This window comes from Microcaecilia unicolor, chromosome 5 (assembly GCF_901765095.1).
Source record: "Microcaecilia unicolor chromosome 5, aMicUni1.1, whole genome shotgun sequence".
Lineage (NCBI taxonomy): Eukaryota > Metazoa > Chordata > Amphibia > Gymnophiona > Siphonopidae > Microcaecilia > Microcaecilia unicolor.
The window spans coordinates 224,691,789-224,708,729 of NC_044035.1; the positions used below are offsets into that span (position 1 = coordinate 224,691,789).

General features: G+C 47.7%; 1 protein-coding gene across 1 annotated transcript in view; it reads right to left on the reverse strand.

Annotated features, from left to right (window-relative positions):
* The window catches only part of LOC115470562 (interferon-induced GTP-binding protein Mx3-like), a 155,614-nt gene that overhangs the window by 20,385 nt on the left and 118,288 nt on the right, over window positions 1–16,941 (reverse strand). Inside the window, exon 12 of the mRNA XM_030203821.1 lies at window positions 12,495–12,740. Within this exon, the coding sequence (XP_030059681.1) occupies window positions 12,495–12,740 (246 nt within the window). The remainder of the gene's footprint in view (window positions 1–12,494; window positions 12,741–16,941) is intronic.

Sequence of the window (16,941 nt, forward strand, 5' to 3'; positions counted from 1 at the left end):
ATTCAAACCTTGCCCCTGCCGGTCCCACCCATAAGCTTTTACATTTCTGATAATTCACCCGCGATCCTGACGCTTGCGAATACCTTGAAATCATCCCTTGCAATTTCCTGCCTTCTGTCTTATCTGCTACCCAGACCGTAATATCGTCCGCCTAGGCCACCACCCGTAGTTGCTTCCCCTTGCTCACCTCCACCCCTTGCAATCCCTCTTCACCACTCAACTCCAAACGCCGCACAAATGAGTCAATGGCAAAGGTATACAGCAAAGAGCTCAAGGGGCACCCTTGTCGCATTCCTGCCGTAATCCCAAAATCCTTCCCCTTCCAGCCATTCACCAATGGAAAACACCGCACATTGGTATACAACAACCGAAGCTGTTCTACCCATCCCCTTGGAAACCCATAATGAATTAACACCTCCCATAAAAAATCCCACTGTACCCTATCGAAGGCTTTGTCCTGGTCCAGGGCTACCAGTAACCGCCCTTTCTGATCCTCCCGACTGCGCTCCAGACTCTCCCGTACCCATGCCACTGCCTCCAACACCCCCCTGCCCTGTACCCCACAACCTTGTGAGATCGCCAGCACCCCCCTAGATACCTGTCTCATCCGTGCTAAGAGCATATGCGCAAAAACCTTCCGGTTGCTATTTAACAATGCTATAGGCCGCCAATTAGCCATAAGCCGAGAATCTTTGCCTTTACTAAGGAGAACCAGTGCTGACTCTGAAAAAGACTTTGGCAAGGAACCTGTCCTCCGTGCCACCTCCCAGACCTCCAACAAAATCGGAGCCAGCTGGTGTTTGAACGCCTGATAAAACTCCGCTGGGAGCCCATCAGGTTCCGGCGAGGTCCTGCTCCGCAAGGCCCCAATGGCCTCCTCCACTTCCTGCAACGTCCAGGGCTGTTCCAGAACCTGGAGATGAGGCCCCCAGTTTCCCACCCCCGGGGTCCCTTCTACATACTTCTTCATGACCTCCTTGTCCAAATTCTGATCAGAAAAAAACTGCTCAAAATGATCCCCCACCACCCCCAGGATCCCTTCCCTTGAATCTCTGATGACCCCCCTTTCATCCCTTAACCCCTCTATTATCCTACGTTCCCTTCTCTCCTTGCAGCATACGAAAGGATCCGGGCTCAACAGTTTCCCAAAATCCCTTTCGTACACCAAAGAGGCGTACCTGTTATATTGCACCTTCTCCATTTCTGACTGCACCACCTCTATATCCTCCCTCCTCCCCCTCTAGAAATTAAATTATCTCTCCTCTTCTTTAATGCCATCCCTAGCCGGGTTACCTCCCGTCCCTCCCGTCTCGCCTGACGTATGAAAAAGACCTTCGTGCGCCGTTTCACTTCCTCCCACCAATCCCCTGGAGATGAAAAAATACCCTGTAAAGACGATTGATCTATCAGAAACTCCAAAAATTCCCTCTGTACCAGCCCCTCCCTTAGCCATTTTAAATTTAGTCTCCACATACCCCTTCCTGACCTGTGGATTCCCGCACCCCCTAACTTAATTAACACCAACCTGTGATCTGAAAAATCCACCTCCACCAGTCTAGGCCCCTGCCCACATGCCCCTCCCCGAACCAAAAACCTATCTATCCTACTTCTACAACTACCCCTGGAAAACGTAAAACCCTCCCTTCCTGCAAAATGTTCCAAAAACACGTCCACCAACCCTGCTCCCTTCATGATCCCTGCCAACTTCACCCCATCATAACGCACCTGTGCTGACCTACCCCCACTATCTTCTTTCCTCAGGATCGTATTAAAATCCCCTCCCCACACCAACTGACGGGACGTATACAGATATGGCCTGATTTTCCCGAACAACAGTGACCTCCCCCTCTTACTCTGGGGCCCATAGATATTAATAATTCTTAAAGCCACCCCGTGCAATAACACATCCACCACCAAACACCTCCCTACCCCTAACTCCACCACCCGTTGAATTACCACCTTATGTGTCTTGAACAAAATACCTACCCCCCCATACCTTTCCCCTGCCAGCCCCCAAACTGAAGGACCCCATCTCCATGCCTGTTTCGCCCGCCTGACAGCATCCAATGTCTGCAATCTCGTCTCCTGAATCAAGAAACAATCTGCCTGTATAGCAGAGAGGCCATCGAAGGCCACACATCTCGCCCTCTGGGAGGAGACACTGGCCACATTAAGCGTGGCAAAGAATAACAGCACTCCCGCCATCACCTCTATCTAGAGAAACGCCTCCCCTGCACAGACTTCTCCTTCCTCCCTTCCTTCTGCTCTAACCCGCCACCTAAATCCTGTACCTTACCATCCCCCACATCTTCCTCCTCCGCCCAGTCCCTCACTCCAAATTCAGAAATCCTCTCTTTCCTTCCCCCCTCCCCCCTTTTCTTCCTCCCCTTCTTCTTCTTCTCCTCACCTACAACCCCTCCTCCCCCTAAGGCACAACCATCTCCCCGCTCCCCCTCCTCCCCACCCTCCCCCCCCTCTCTCTCGTCCTCCGACCCTTCCCCCCCCTTATCTACTGCTTGAAAAACACCATTTCTTCCAGATTTCCTCTTCCCCCCTTCTCCCCTTCCTATACCCCCTTCCCCCCTCCCCACTCTCAACTTCCATATCCCCCCCCTCTTCCAAGCAACCCTCCTCCATCCTAACCTTTCCCCCCTTCTTCCTACCCCTCACCTTTCCCCCTCCCTCCCTCACTGCCTCCTGCCTGCTTCCTTCCCCCTCCTGCAATCCTCTATTATCCCCTCTTCCCTCCTCTACTATCTCCTCCTCCCTTCCTTCTACTTCCAAACCCCTAAATTTATTCCCAACCTCTATCCCTTGCTCTAACCCCCTCCCAGCAGCTACCCGCATCCCCATCCCCCTTCCCTCCCTTTTGTTTCTTTGAGACCCATAACCATCCTTCGTCCTTACCCTCCTGCCTCTGAGCTCCCCCCCGTTTCTCCCCCCCCTGACTTGTCAACTCTTCCTCCACACCATCCGTACCCTGGACCCCTGTCCCCTGTCCCTCCTCTCCCCTCCCCCCTCCTGCATTTGACTATCCCTTCCCGTGCCATCCTCTCCCCCATTATGAGAAGCCTGCGGACAATCTCTAAATGCGTGCCCCAGACCCCCACAAAGATTGCATCTAATGGAGGTACAATCCTCCGTGGAATGCTCCTTGGCATTACTGGGCAGGACATGCTAAAGTGCCGAAAGGACCCACACTTAAAACACTGCTTCGGCTGTCCTTTATAGAAGCACAAAATTCTGTCCCTCCCTATGAACGCCGCTGAGGGAATGTGCTGTATCACCTGGCCCACTTGATTTAATTTAACCAAAGCCCCCCATCCACCCGCCCATACCCTACTGGGGTCCGGGAGTTTAGTCAATGGAGTTCTCAACTCTGCATACCTCTGTAACCAGAAAGCCAGGTCTGCCCCTGAAATGGACTCGTTCCGCACCAACAGAGTCACCTGCACCAGGTCAGGTCTGCTGATCGGAACCACTTTATAATTTTTCCACTCCCCTCTCCCCCTTACCCCTTCATACCTCTCCCAGAAGACCTCCATTCCTCTCTGTGTCAAGAAACTGACATCGTACTCCGGGATGTTCACCGGATGTATGCATGCATAAAGGTCCTCTGGGATAAACCCTAGCCCCAAAACCAACCTCAATACTGTGTCCCTGGAAGGCATCCCCCCTCCCCCACCCATCTAACTTGTACCACATTCCGCCTCCTGGGTACTTGCCCACGACCTCTCCCCTCTTCCCCAAAACCTGCCCCAGCCCTACCACCCCATGGAAACCCTCCCCCCTCTCTTCTCCCCCCACTACCCACTACAGCAGCAAAGGACTTAGCCCCCTGCCCCAACCGCCCTCTCCCACCTTTCCCTGAACTCAGTGCATCCTGCCCATCTCGTACCGTCCCCCCCCCTCCGATTGCCCCCCTGCTATCCCTTCACTTGCCTCACCCTCCCCCCCCTGCAGTGCCGTGCCCCCTCCCCCTTGATCCCCACCTCCCTTTTCCCCAACAGACAAATGTATCAATTCAGAAAATTCCCCTTCACCCCCCTCCCCCCTCTTATCAATACACATATTTATCACATCAGATATGCCCCCCTCCTTCAAACATTCTCTATCCATAGCAACCCTCCCCCCCAAGTCCAAACTCAATCCCTCTACAGAGCTGTCCTTATCCTGCAGCAATACCCCACAGTTCAAAACCCCACAGGCCTGGGCTGAAGATCTGGTGTTTAGTTCTGTCTGCAGAGCATCTTCTGACCCCTGCTGGCTGTCTGTATGCTGTCCTCTCCACACAGGCAGGTCTTGCAGGAGACTGGTAGTTGATTTCACCTCAGGCTTTCCCCCTTCTCCTTCCTGATTGGATGGGAACTCCTGTCCATCCAACCCTCTGGGGCGTAGCTCCTCAGAACCTGGCTGCACAGCAATCTGAACTCCTGAATGAGAAAAATCGGTTGCTGCAATCAGAGAGTCAACTGGCTGCACCTGAGCCAGCCTTCCAGAGTACTGCAGTCCTTCTGCCATCTCTGTACAAGCTGTATCCACTCCTTTAACATGCAAACTGCTTTCCTCCTTCCTGGATGTTTCTACTAACACCTGCTTGGAAAGCAGACTGCCTCCCAAGTCTCCTTTCTCAGTTTCTACAATGTGCAACAGTTTAGGAATCTTTCTTGTTTCAGATTCTTGTCCCTTAGGTGGTATCACAGGTTCTGAAAAGACACCAGAACCAAGTCCAACCACCTCCTGTCTGGAGTCTTTTTCCACAGTGAGTACATCTGGCTGGCTTGCCAAAGCCTTCATAAAAGTTAAAGTAGCTTGATTATCAGACCCTGATAAGTCCTCTGTTACAGGCTGACGTTTAAACATACAAGCTGAGCCAGACTCTGCCTTTTCTCCTGCTTTCATAGACACCGTAGCCTCTTTCTGGCACACTTCTCTCTCTGGACACAAATGTTCAGAAGCAGAGGCCATTCTTTCCTGATTCAAATAAAGCTCCCTCAAGGGATTATCACTGCCCTTTTTTTAAGGAGCCCAACAGCTTCTCTTTCTGCTGGAGCTGTTTTATCAGTCGGATTTCCTCCTTCTTGTAAGCCTTCCTGTGTTCAGCTGGGGCTAACTTGCTCAAAGCCTTAGCCATTTTTTGCTTCTTCCCCAGCTCTGCACACTCCTTTTCCAGGGCCTTGATTTTCCTGACCCTCTCTTCCACGCCTTTAGCCGTGTCTTCTGGATCACAGCTTTCTAACTGGACCTCCTCCTCTTCCTCCTCCTCAGACCAGCCATCCTCGCTCTCTACCTGATCAGGAACAGGCAGAGGCTCCTGGCTCACCTCCATTCCCTCCTCTCCAACCATCCCCTTAGAGAGTTCTTCAGGGGTCTTTACCAACTTCCTCCCCTCTCCACATTCTTCACGCTCACCTTCCATGAGCAGCTGAGTCGTGGAGGGGGTAACGATCCGGCTTCCACCCCTGGACGTCTGCACTCTGCGGTCCACAGGACTCCTCTCCCTCCTCTCTGGGGCCAATCCAGAAAGAGAGCTACTCCTCCGGGCCTTCTGGTCCCTGGCCCCAGTAGGCCCCATGGCCTGGGACCTTCCTGAGGACTTCTCCCCAGGGACCCTCCTCATTGCTGGGGAAGGAGCTAGGCCCCGCTCCCCTCCCTCCTGGTACTGGCAGAGCCTCCGGCAGCACTTCCTCCTCTGTCAAGGACTAGCCAACAACTGAGCTGGAAAGCCCTCCCGCGGGAGGTGGTGGAGATGAAAACGGTAACGGAATTCAAACATGCATGGGATAAACATAAAGGAATCCTGTGCAGAAGAAAGGGATCCTCAGGAGCTTAGCCTAGAATGGGTGGCAGAGCTGGTGGTTGGGAGGCGGGGCTAGTGTGGGCAGGCATATACGGTCTGTGCTGGGGCTGGTGGTTGGTAGGCGGGACTAGTGCTGGGCAGACTTATACGGTCTGTGCCGGGGCTGGTGGTTGGGCGGCGGGGATAGTGCTGGGCAGACATACGGTCTGTGCCAGAGCCGGTGGTGGGTGGCAGGGATAGTGCTGGGCAGACTTATACGGTCTGTGCCAGAGCTGGTGGTTGGGAGGCGGGGTTGGTGGATGGGAGGCGGGGATAGGGCTGGCCAGACTTATACGGTCTGTGCACTGAAGAGGACAGTACAAATAAAAAAAGTAGCACATATGAATTTATCTTCTTGGGCAGACTGGATGGACCGTGCAGGTCTTTTTCTGCCGTCATCTACTATGTTACTATGGAAGGGTAGGACAGAGTGTTCTGTTCATTAGCTGGTGGGAGGTTTGATGAAACTGTTGGTCCTGATGGAGACCTTTACTTTTGTTGACAAATTATTTGGCAAGATCATTGCTGGTTAGCTGTGACTGGTGAGGCTAGTTCTGTTGTGGGGTTTGCAGTAGATGCTTACTGTTTTGAATAGCTGCTTGATTGAATTTGCAGTCTGTTCAACATGTTGAGAGAACTATTGTTAAGGCCTGGCAGTATCTTAACATGAGTTTTCATACAGTTAAGCCTGTCTTCATCTAGGTGAGATTTCCACCATTTTCTTTCAGGGTTGACCTTGACGGTTAAGGAACCATAGTTCTGGGGACAATGAAGAGGAGCATTTGTGCAAAGAGCATAGGACCTTCTTTAGTGGAGACATTTTTTTTCTAAGGCCATTGCTAAAGGGGAAAGGGAAATGGGACTTGATATACCGCCTTTCTGAAGTTTTTGCAAGTACATTCAAAGTGGTTTACATATATTCAGGTACTTATTTTGTACCAGGGGCAATGGAGTGTTAGGTGACTTGCCCAGAGTCACAAGGAGCTGCAGTGGGAATTGAACTCAGTTCCCCAGGATCAAAGTCCACTGACCTAACCACTAGGCTACTCCTCCACTGCACCAGTGGCGTACCTAGGGTAGTTGACACCCGGGGCTGGTCATTTTTTAACACCCCCCTCCAAAATCCAGTACTAGGCATACAGAGAATACAAAACACTCAGGACCTATAGAGCAATTCTACCATACCATAAGCAGTCATTTCCACGAGTCACACAAGGAAAAAGAAAGCATCTTAAACACTACAGTGAGCACTAGAACATCAATACACCTATTGTAAAACGAAACCAGACAGAATAGTACAGATCGTCAAGCCTGCACAGTCAATGCCAACTGAAAGTCATGTCTTTTTCACAAACACAGATACACCCTAATCCACTATAGAACAAGTAATCATAAACTTTCTATTTAGACAAAAATTAAACTGAACCCCCAAGATGCCAGACTCTGCATACAATGCAACGCCACAGAAACAGAAAATGTCCCCTAGTACTGTGCAAAATATAAAGACAGCAGATATAAATCTGAAAAAAAACTAACAAATACCAATCACTACTTTACAAATTAACAAATAGAAATAAAACAAATATATAAAATAAAATACCATTTTATTGGACTAATACATTTAGCTGTCAGAGGCCAAAACCTTCTTCCTCAGGTCAATACAGTATAGTGTGTTACAGTGTCCTATCCTGACCTGAGGAAGGGGGTTTTGTTCTCCGAAAGTTAGTCAAAATTTATTAAAATTAGTCCAATAAAAAGATTACCTTATTTACATGTTCTATTATAAACATTTATTAACACAGCTACAATACTACTTTATCCTAAAGCAAAAAAAAATAAAAATATATATTTTATTTACAGTTTGTTGTCTCTGGTTTCTGCTTTCCTCATCTTCTTTTCACTGTCTTCCTTCCATCCAGCATCTGTCTTCGTTCTTTCTCTCTGCCATCCAGTGTCTGCCCTCTCTCGCTGCCCCTTCCATTCACTGTCTGCCCTCTCTCTCTCCCCCTTCCATTTTATTTTTGTTACATTTGTACCCCGCGATTTCCCACTCATGGCAGGCTCAATGCGGCTTACATATTGTATACAGGTACTTATTTGTACCTGGGACAATGGAGGGTTAAGTGACTTGCCCAGAGTCACAAGGAGCTGCCTTTGCCTGAAGTGGGAATTGAACTCAGTTCCTCAGGACCAAAGTCCACCACCCTAACCACTAGGCCACTCCTCACTGCCTGCCCTCCCTTCCCCCCCCATCCATCCAGGGTCTGCCCTCCTTCTCCCCCCCCTCCATCAAGGGTCTGCCCTCCCCTCTCCCCCATCCATCCAGGGTCTGCCCTCCCCTCTCCCCCCCATCCATCCATCCATCCATCCATCGTCTGTCTCCGCTCTCTCTCTGCCCCTTTTTTAAGCCCCCAGTTCCAGCCCTCTTATCCCACCTGCCCCTAGTTCTAGCCCCAGCCCACATCTCCCACTTGCCCCCCCTTTTCAGCCCCACTATCCCATCACTCCACAGTTTCAGCCCCAGCCCTTTTCTCTCACCAGTCCCGAGCTTCAGCCCCAGCCACTTCTCCCTGTCCCCTTTTCAGCCCCCAGTCCCCCCAGTTTCAGCCCCTGCCCTTTTCCAGCCCCCAGTTCCAGTACTACCCCCTTATCCCACCTACCCTCCTTTTCAGCCCCCAGTTCCAGCCCCCTTCAGCCACATGCCTTGCATTAGGGACCCCTTTTCAGCCCCAGACCCATTTTCTCACCAACCCCAGGCATGGCTCCCATTTTCTTGCATGGCCCCTTCCCCACCCCACCCCCTTCTCCCCACCCATCCCCTTCTCCCCTTTTCTCCCATCTGAGATACCCCTCCCCACCCCAGTCCCCTTCTCCCATCTGAGACCCCCTACCTCCCTTCTCCCCACCCCAGTCCCCTTCTCCTCCCATCTGAGACCCCCCTCCCCACATCCCCTTCTCCCATCTGAGACCCCCCACCCCCTTATCCCATCTGAGATCCCCCTCCCCACCCCAGTCCCCTTCTCCCCTCTTCTCCCATCTGAGACCCCCTCCCCATACCAGTCCCCTTCTCCCATCTGAGGCCCCCCTCCCCAGTCCCCTTCTCCCATCTGAAACCCCCTCCCCAGTCCCCCTCTCCCATCTAAGCCCCCCCGACCCACCTACCACCTTCATCGAGAGACGACAGCCCTCGTCTCCTGCCTCCACCCTGCCTTTAAAGAAAAATCTGAAAAGCGGTGTGGCAGGCAGCGCTTCGCGTCTGCCCTGCTTGTGAAAGAAAGCAGCAAATCTCCTCGTCGACGTCACATCGGTTCTTCCCTCACTGGGTCCTGCCCTCCTCTGAGGTAACTTCCTATTTCTGCGAGGGCAGGACCCAGTGAGGAAAGACCTGACGTCGATGAGGAGATTTGCTGCTTTCTTTTACAAGCAGGGCAGACGCGAAGCGCTGCCCTTTTCAGATTTTTCTTTAAAGGCACACGATGGAGGCAGGAGACGAGGGCTGACTGCAGCGCCAACGGAGCACCCCCCCACCCACTGACACCCGGGGAGGACTGCCCCCACTGCCCCCCCCCCCACCTTGGTACGCCACTGCACTGCACTAAAGGTGCTTTCTAGATGGGTCAACCTGTTCCAACAATGTGAGCATCTTTTCATCCACATGGGGGTAGTACAAGACCTTTAGAAAACTCTCAGCAGTCAGTTTTCTCCTATCTCAAGTTTCCTTCCAAACTTTGGTTGGGCCAACTGTTTTAGGAAGGCCTTCATAGAAATTTTTAGTAGAAAATAATCTGCTGATAATTGTGGTGTTATCTCAACACCGCCAGCCTTGTTTTTAAAGATGTTGACTCCTTTGCAGAACACCAAGTCTAGCATATGGCCAGATAGTGCCTCTGACTATCCTCACAGACTGCCTCTGCACCATCCGGATAGTGCTTCTGTATATCCTTACAGACCACTTTTATACTATGCAGATACTGCTGAGGCAGAACATGGATGGAACCAGTGCAGTACCAGAACTTATTCACATGGTGGCAGTATTCAGTCTGCTACCCCAGTATTTCCATCATCCACAATGTCTTGTAAGCCACACTGAGCCCGCAAATAGGTGGGAAAATGTGGGATACAAATGCAATAATAAATAAATAAAACTTAGGGCAGATAGAATGCTGTCCTCAAACTGAATATTGCCACTATACAGCACTGACCACCTTATCTGAAAAATCATCATCAGTCACTATCCAGATAGTGGTACAAAATACCCTTGATATTTTTTAACCATGGCAGCTGGCATTTAAAAAAATGTGGACTACAGGGGCTCAATATTGTTCTGTAAGTGGATTGGGACAGTAAATGGTTTTTAAGGATGAGCACAGATACAAGAATGGGCACTAAAGAGAAAGGCCTTTGCCTTTGGATACTGACTGGGAATAAATGTAGTGAATGAATTCTGAAAATTTGACTTCCTACTTTTTGGCACTCACACCTTTAAGTTAGGTGGCTGAAAAACTTTCCCTTTATAACCTGTGTATCCCATTGAGATATGAGTAACTATTTTGGTGCCACTCTATAGCTCTTTGATATCTAGAAGGCGGTTATAGCCCCTCGGGCTCACTCCAACTGTAAAGGACACTAAAGATTCCATGAGAAAATAAGCATAAAGTAGTCTGGGCATTCACAAGTATGATAGAGCATATGTTGGGCTCCTGTATTTAGTATTTATAAACTATGGGGTCAATTATTCAACATTATTTAACGGGATAGGAAGCCTACTCAGTTAAATCATGCTGACCAGTACCACTCATCATTTTCAGCAACACTTAGCGGCACTATCTGGTTGAACATCATGTGTGACTCCCGTGGAACTATCCAGATAGTGCTAGGGCGGTCCGTGAGCTTTGCTGAGGCTGAGCCAGAAATTATCTGAGCACTGCCAATATGTAGTGGTTATGTCCAGAAAATTATCTGGGCAAATAGGACTACATATATAACAGTCCTAACTTCTCTGGATAGCTATCCAGATACTGGCACTGACACAACGCAACAATGATTTTGCTACTGAGAGATATACTATCAACTAACACATTTGCTTATTTCCGATCTGACGAAGAAGGGCAACCTTCGAAAGCTAATCAAGAAATGTATTAAGTTATGTCCAATAAAAAAATGTATCATCTTATTTTCTTTTCCATGTTTTATTTTGTTTGATTTCTACTGATAACCTTTAAGAGTGGACTATCACGGCTACCACACCTCTCTGCTGAGAGAAAAACACGTGATTTATACTAAATTGAACCCGCCAATTCCAAATATGAACTCTGAATTTGCCTGACACGTCTAGATTTTAAGTTATACATGCAAAGCCTATTCACTTATAATATTAATGCTTGGGATGCATTTGTGCTAGAAGTGCAGAACTTCCTTGGGAACAGACGAGCTGAAAACTATGCTGAACTAGTAGACAGCATGCTTAAAGCATATGAACAACTTGGCTGCCGAATGTCATTGAAAATGCATTTTTATTACATTCCCATCTTGACTTTTTCCCACCCAATTTGGGACACGTAAGTGACAAACATGGAGAGAGGTTCCATAAAGACATTTCTACAATGGAGAACAGATATCAAGGCCGCTGGAATCCCAACATGACAGGGGACTACTGTTGGTTTTTGCAAAGTGAAAATATGACTGGTCACAAACGCAAAAGTAGATGCCTGAAGCACCTTTAACAGTACTGGGCCTTGCTGAAGTAAGACTTTAAAACTGGAATATGAGACTTTTTTGAAATTTTGTTATTCCATTACATTTTCATATACTGTTTACTACGAAAACTTTGATGTAGATCAGGTAATTGTTGGAGTAAAACTTGTTCTGTAAAACATTATTCAATGCTTTCCAAGTGCTTAATTCATTTGGGCAAACTTATGCATAACAAAATTTCCTGACATGTTACAACAATTCTGACTTCGGATTTGGGAATATGCATACTGAATTTAGTATAGGACAAATGGTTATTGTCCAGTAGCACATGAAAATTTTTTTGTTGTGCTGTGATATCAGCAGCACCAGAATAACTTCTAGGAGCCAATGATGACCTGGATATTGAGTTCCAGTACCTGGATATGGGCTGCCACTGAATACTGGCAATCACCAGATAACTTCTGGGAGGCATGGATGAGCCAGATAGTCAGTGCCAGTACCTGGATATGGGCTGGCACTGACAATCTGGTCTAATTCAGTGTCGTATATTAAACAAATGCCCAATATAAATTTAGATGTTTATTTTCCAGTTAATTAGGGGTTCTTAGAAGGTATAAAAAATCTATATTTCTCAGTGTATTTGTGCCACAGGTACTGTTGCTAGGTACCTTTTCTAGCAGCATCAAATATGTACATTTGTGCCACCTTGGAGAAGCAATGTAAAAAAGGCACAAAAACTGAATGGAGGGCACAAACCATGTAAAGGGTAAAGAATATTAGGGGAAGTGGCGTTTTCCAAAACCACTTATTTTAATTTTTCTACATCAGGAGTGTGTCAGTGTTTTATTGGTTAAAACCTAAAATCAGAATCTCTAAGTATATGGAATGCACATATGCACTTCCAAAAGAAATACACCAGAATCAAATTCAAGGATCTATTTTTCAAAGTATGGCAACTCACCGAACAGTAAGCCTTTACATGATGTGCTGTCTCTGTAATCTGAGGCAGGTGTGGATTAACCACCCCAAGTATAAGATCATTTGCTGATCTTTTTTTACTTGCAGCACCATCTTGCTGTTGCTCTTTTAGTAAATCTCTGCAGTAATTCTTGTCCTGGACATATAGATGGTTTTCCATTGCAAACTGGGTTTCAATCATGTGTGCAGTTATTTCTTCTTGTTTTCTTCTTAGATTTTCAATTTTTGTCTGTTATAAAACACAAAGAAAAGAATATACACAGAGAGAAATAGTATCACATAAATGTTACCTTTCTAGTTTAGGATTAATTATTGTAGTACTCATTTTTTGATTAATGTGGCTTCATGACTTCTTGTGAATAAATATGAGAGTAATTGTGAATCAGTTTGATGTCAGATTCATATTTAATGCTTTATTTAGATCTGACTTACAAATTCCCCCAATGCACTATTCATTTCTTCTGGAATAACTACCCCAAGAAAAATTAAATTCAAAGATTGCACCTGAACCACACTCTCCTCCTCTAGCACCCAAGACGTGACTCATGATTTGAATGCCAAGGCAGTTGGGTAGCAGGTGCAGTTTAAAGCATAATTCAGGGCTTGGATAGTAGTAGCAGAAGGAAGAGGAGGATATATGATCTGAAGCACAGCCACTCTCCTACTACTAGTTGATCAGCACAGGGAAAGTGGATGACAATTATAATAAAATAAAAACTGGTGATGGGAAAATTAACAGAGAACAGCAGCAGATCTTAATGATGTTCCATTGGACGTTATGACGAAACAGGTGGAACAGAGGGACCAGTAAATAACATGCTTGTCTATAGGGCTGGCGGGACTAGGTGTCAAAGTCATAGTGCCTCAAACTTTCCGCTTCCTTTTCCCCTTTAGATCTTACAGTGTACTCACAATTTCTCCAAGGTATCTGTTTTCGTATTAATTCTCACTCTTCGGTGCTCCTAAGTGGCTCCCAATCAGCCACGCTCTGCAGCGCTGCAGCACTGCAAGGCATTTTGGACTTTAAAGGGAGAGATTGCATCTTGATGACATCAGATGCCGTGCATCTCCGATGTCCTAAAGCCCGATTCCACTTGCAAACAAAATTGTTCTTATGGTACAAGAAACCTCCATCGAAACTGGTGCTACCACTCTCTTTGTAAGCCTGTTCTTACTTCTTTCTCAATTTCCCTCTAGGTGCTCGGGGCTTTATTGGGAGATGTCGCGCCTTGATGACATCAGACACTTCACCTCTTTTATGTCCCGAAGCTTCCATTCCACTTGCAGGCAAATAGCTCTTCCATCACAAGATGTCTCCATCCAAACTGGTACTGCCAAACCATCTGAGTAAGCCTGGTATTCCCCACACTCTCTTTTCTCTCTTGATACTCCTTTAATACCTTACTCCTTTCTTCAATTACCTGGTTGTGGTGAATCAGCTCAACCAGCCAAAGCACACCAGCACCATAATACAGTGTTTAGCCAGCTAAAGACAGAAAATGTCCTTGGGCTGTAATATTTATAGATTTATGCATCCCTCCCTTTTCTGCAGGGGCTTCTCCTACTATTACAAACCATCCCAAATCTGGTTTGTTTAGTGTTTTAGAAAATGTTAACTCCTATACCTGGAAGAGTCACCAGAGGTCTTTACAATGAACAGAAGGACAGGGTGCTATGAGAAAGTTTAGCAGCAGATGTACTCTAGTCCAGGCATGAGACTTGTGACATAAGCATTTGGCTCCCTCCTCCAGCTCACATGAAAACAAGATGCTTCTCTCATTCGTTCTCTCCCTGCTTCTGTTCCTCCAACATCTATTCCCCCCTCACTCTCTCTCCCTTCCCCCCTCCCATGAGTTTGGCATCTCTCCTCACTTCACTCCCAATCCTTTCCCCCTGCAGTCCTCCAGACCTGTGTGTCTTTGCCGGCAGTTGCAGAGATTGAGCCAGGCTGCGTCCTGCTGGCTCTAGGGCCTTCCTTTTGCTGTGTCCTGCCTCCTCTGATGTAATTTCTTGTTGCTGTGTGGGAGGAACATGGCAGAAGGAATGCCCCAGAGATGGCTGGAGGCAGCCTGAAATAAACACTGCTGCTACAAGCAAGAACACACATTTGGAGGGCCATGGGGGGGGGGGGGGGGTGAAAGAGAGGGAGAGAGATGGACCCATGGAGGGAGGAAGGGGAAGATGCCAGACCAATTTCCTAATCCCTTTTCAGATCTGTCTTTTTCATCTGTTCCTTTCCAGTGTCTCTCAACCCTTTTCCACCTTCTCCAGTTCCTTCCCCTTCCCCACCCTCTCCCATCTTCCCCGTTCATCCACACTTTTCCCTTCTTACCCCCTCCTCTGTTCTGATCCCTTCTTGAAACTTCCCTCCTTCTTTCTTTTCATTCTGACTCCTTCCCTCCATTCTGAGCTCCTTCTCACCCTTTGCCTTCTTCCCCTGCCCATCCCCTTCCTCCAGCCCCAGGCTCTTACCTACCTCTTTGTTAGCCCTCAGCTCCCTTCAGTACTAGAACCCTTCTCCTACACCTATCCCTTAACATCTGCCCTTTCTCCCACTCCAGGCTGCCTTCTCCCAGCCCTAGAATCAGATCTTTTCCCTAGCCATAGTATGAGCCCCTTCTATCTCCCCACCATCTGCCAACAACAGCTCTCTTCTCCCACCACCAGCTATGTGTCAGCCCCCTTCTCCCACCCCCACCCCCAGCCCCATGTAAGCCTGCAGCCCTCTTCTTCCACCCCTAGCCCCTACGATAGCCTCTGGCGACTCCTGGCTTAGTGATTCAGCATCTCTCCCTCTCTTTTTTAACTTTCTGTTTTTTTTAGTTGAAAAATGTGGTTTGACAATAGAATAATGCAATCAACACAAAAAAGCAATAATGCCAACATATTCTCCCCACCCCATCCCCCTTACAATACAAAGAAGACCCCACACAATAACAATAGGACTCCCACAGGGACTCTTCACTTGGAGCCCAACACAAGCGCAAGGGGGAATCCACCCCTCCTCCCTCCTCATGTTCCAAAGACAAACTTAAATGGTGGAAAGCAAAGCAGATAGGTGACACTATTCCTCTTGCTCTGGATTAAAGCGTCCAAGATAGTGATCAGTCAGTTACTCCATATCTCAAACCACCCTGACCCGAGTCAGCCATTCATGCAATGAGGGACCAACTGGTTGCTTCCAACAGGCCGTAATCTCACACTTTGCTGTAGTCAGTCAGACAGATGTGTTTAACTCTAGTCTGTCATTTATGACCCCTGGAATTGCCCAAGCCAAGAAAACAAAATTTAGGAGTGCAGGGAAAGTCAGTACTCAGGGTTTGAGTAAGCATTCGAGTCACCTGCAACCAAAAAAAGCTGCAGGAGTGCACAGGGTCACCAGATGTGAAACAAATACCCCACATTTCCCCACAGCACCAACAGACTTCTGAAGGCAACTGAGGGAACATCTGCTTAAGTCTCTCAGGTGTATAATACCAACGGCTCACAACTTTATAGGCATTTTCCTTAAGCTGCACGCAAATAGAAACCTTTTTAACTTCCAAAAAGGCTCTGCCAGGCGGGCATATCCAGTTCTTCCCCCAGGTCCCTCTCCCAATCTAACATAAATTTATATTTCTGAAACCCCCTACCTACTAAAAAACGATGCAGAATAGATATAGGTCCAATAACTTTTCCCAGTTCCACCCATAAGTTTTCAAGATGTTCTACACATCCTCAAGATCCTCCTGCAATCAGCCCTGGAAGGAGATAAAATGCTTAACCTGCAGATAGGGAAAAAGATCCCGAGGCTGTAGAGAATACTGCTCCTGAAGCTCTGGAAAGCAACAGAGCTCTCCCACATCTATAAGTTGTCAAAAGCGAGTGAACCCTGCACAAGCCCACCTAGAAAAAACAGAGTTGTCCCTCCCGGCTACAAAAAGGGGTTCACAGTGAATAGGAGCCAAAGAAGACACCTGAAGCTCACCCCTCTGGTGCCTACACACCCTAAACCAAACCCACAACAAGTGCTTCATAAAAGGATGAGCAATTTGAATCTTGGCTAGGTGATCTCCATTAGAGACCCAGAGCAAATGCTTAAGAGAAAAATCAGGAAAGTGTGCTTGTTCTAAAGAAATTCCTGCCTTAAAAGGGCTAGTCTGAAAACTGTCACAATAATACTGCAATAGCTCTGTCTCCTAATTCCACCCACTGCCATAAAAGATGCCCATTCAACCGAGGTTGCCAACCTCCCCAAATAAACTCAGAAACCTCCCTTTGTAAATGAGTCAGCTGCCCAGTTGGAACTGCTATAGGAAGAGTTTGAAAGCAAAATAATCATCTAGGTAAGATATTCATTTTAATCGCACAGTACAGCCCACCAAGACAACCAAACCCTTTCCATCCAGCCAGGTACCAAGGAATCTAGATCAAAAGATTCACATAATTAT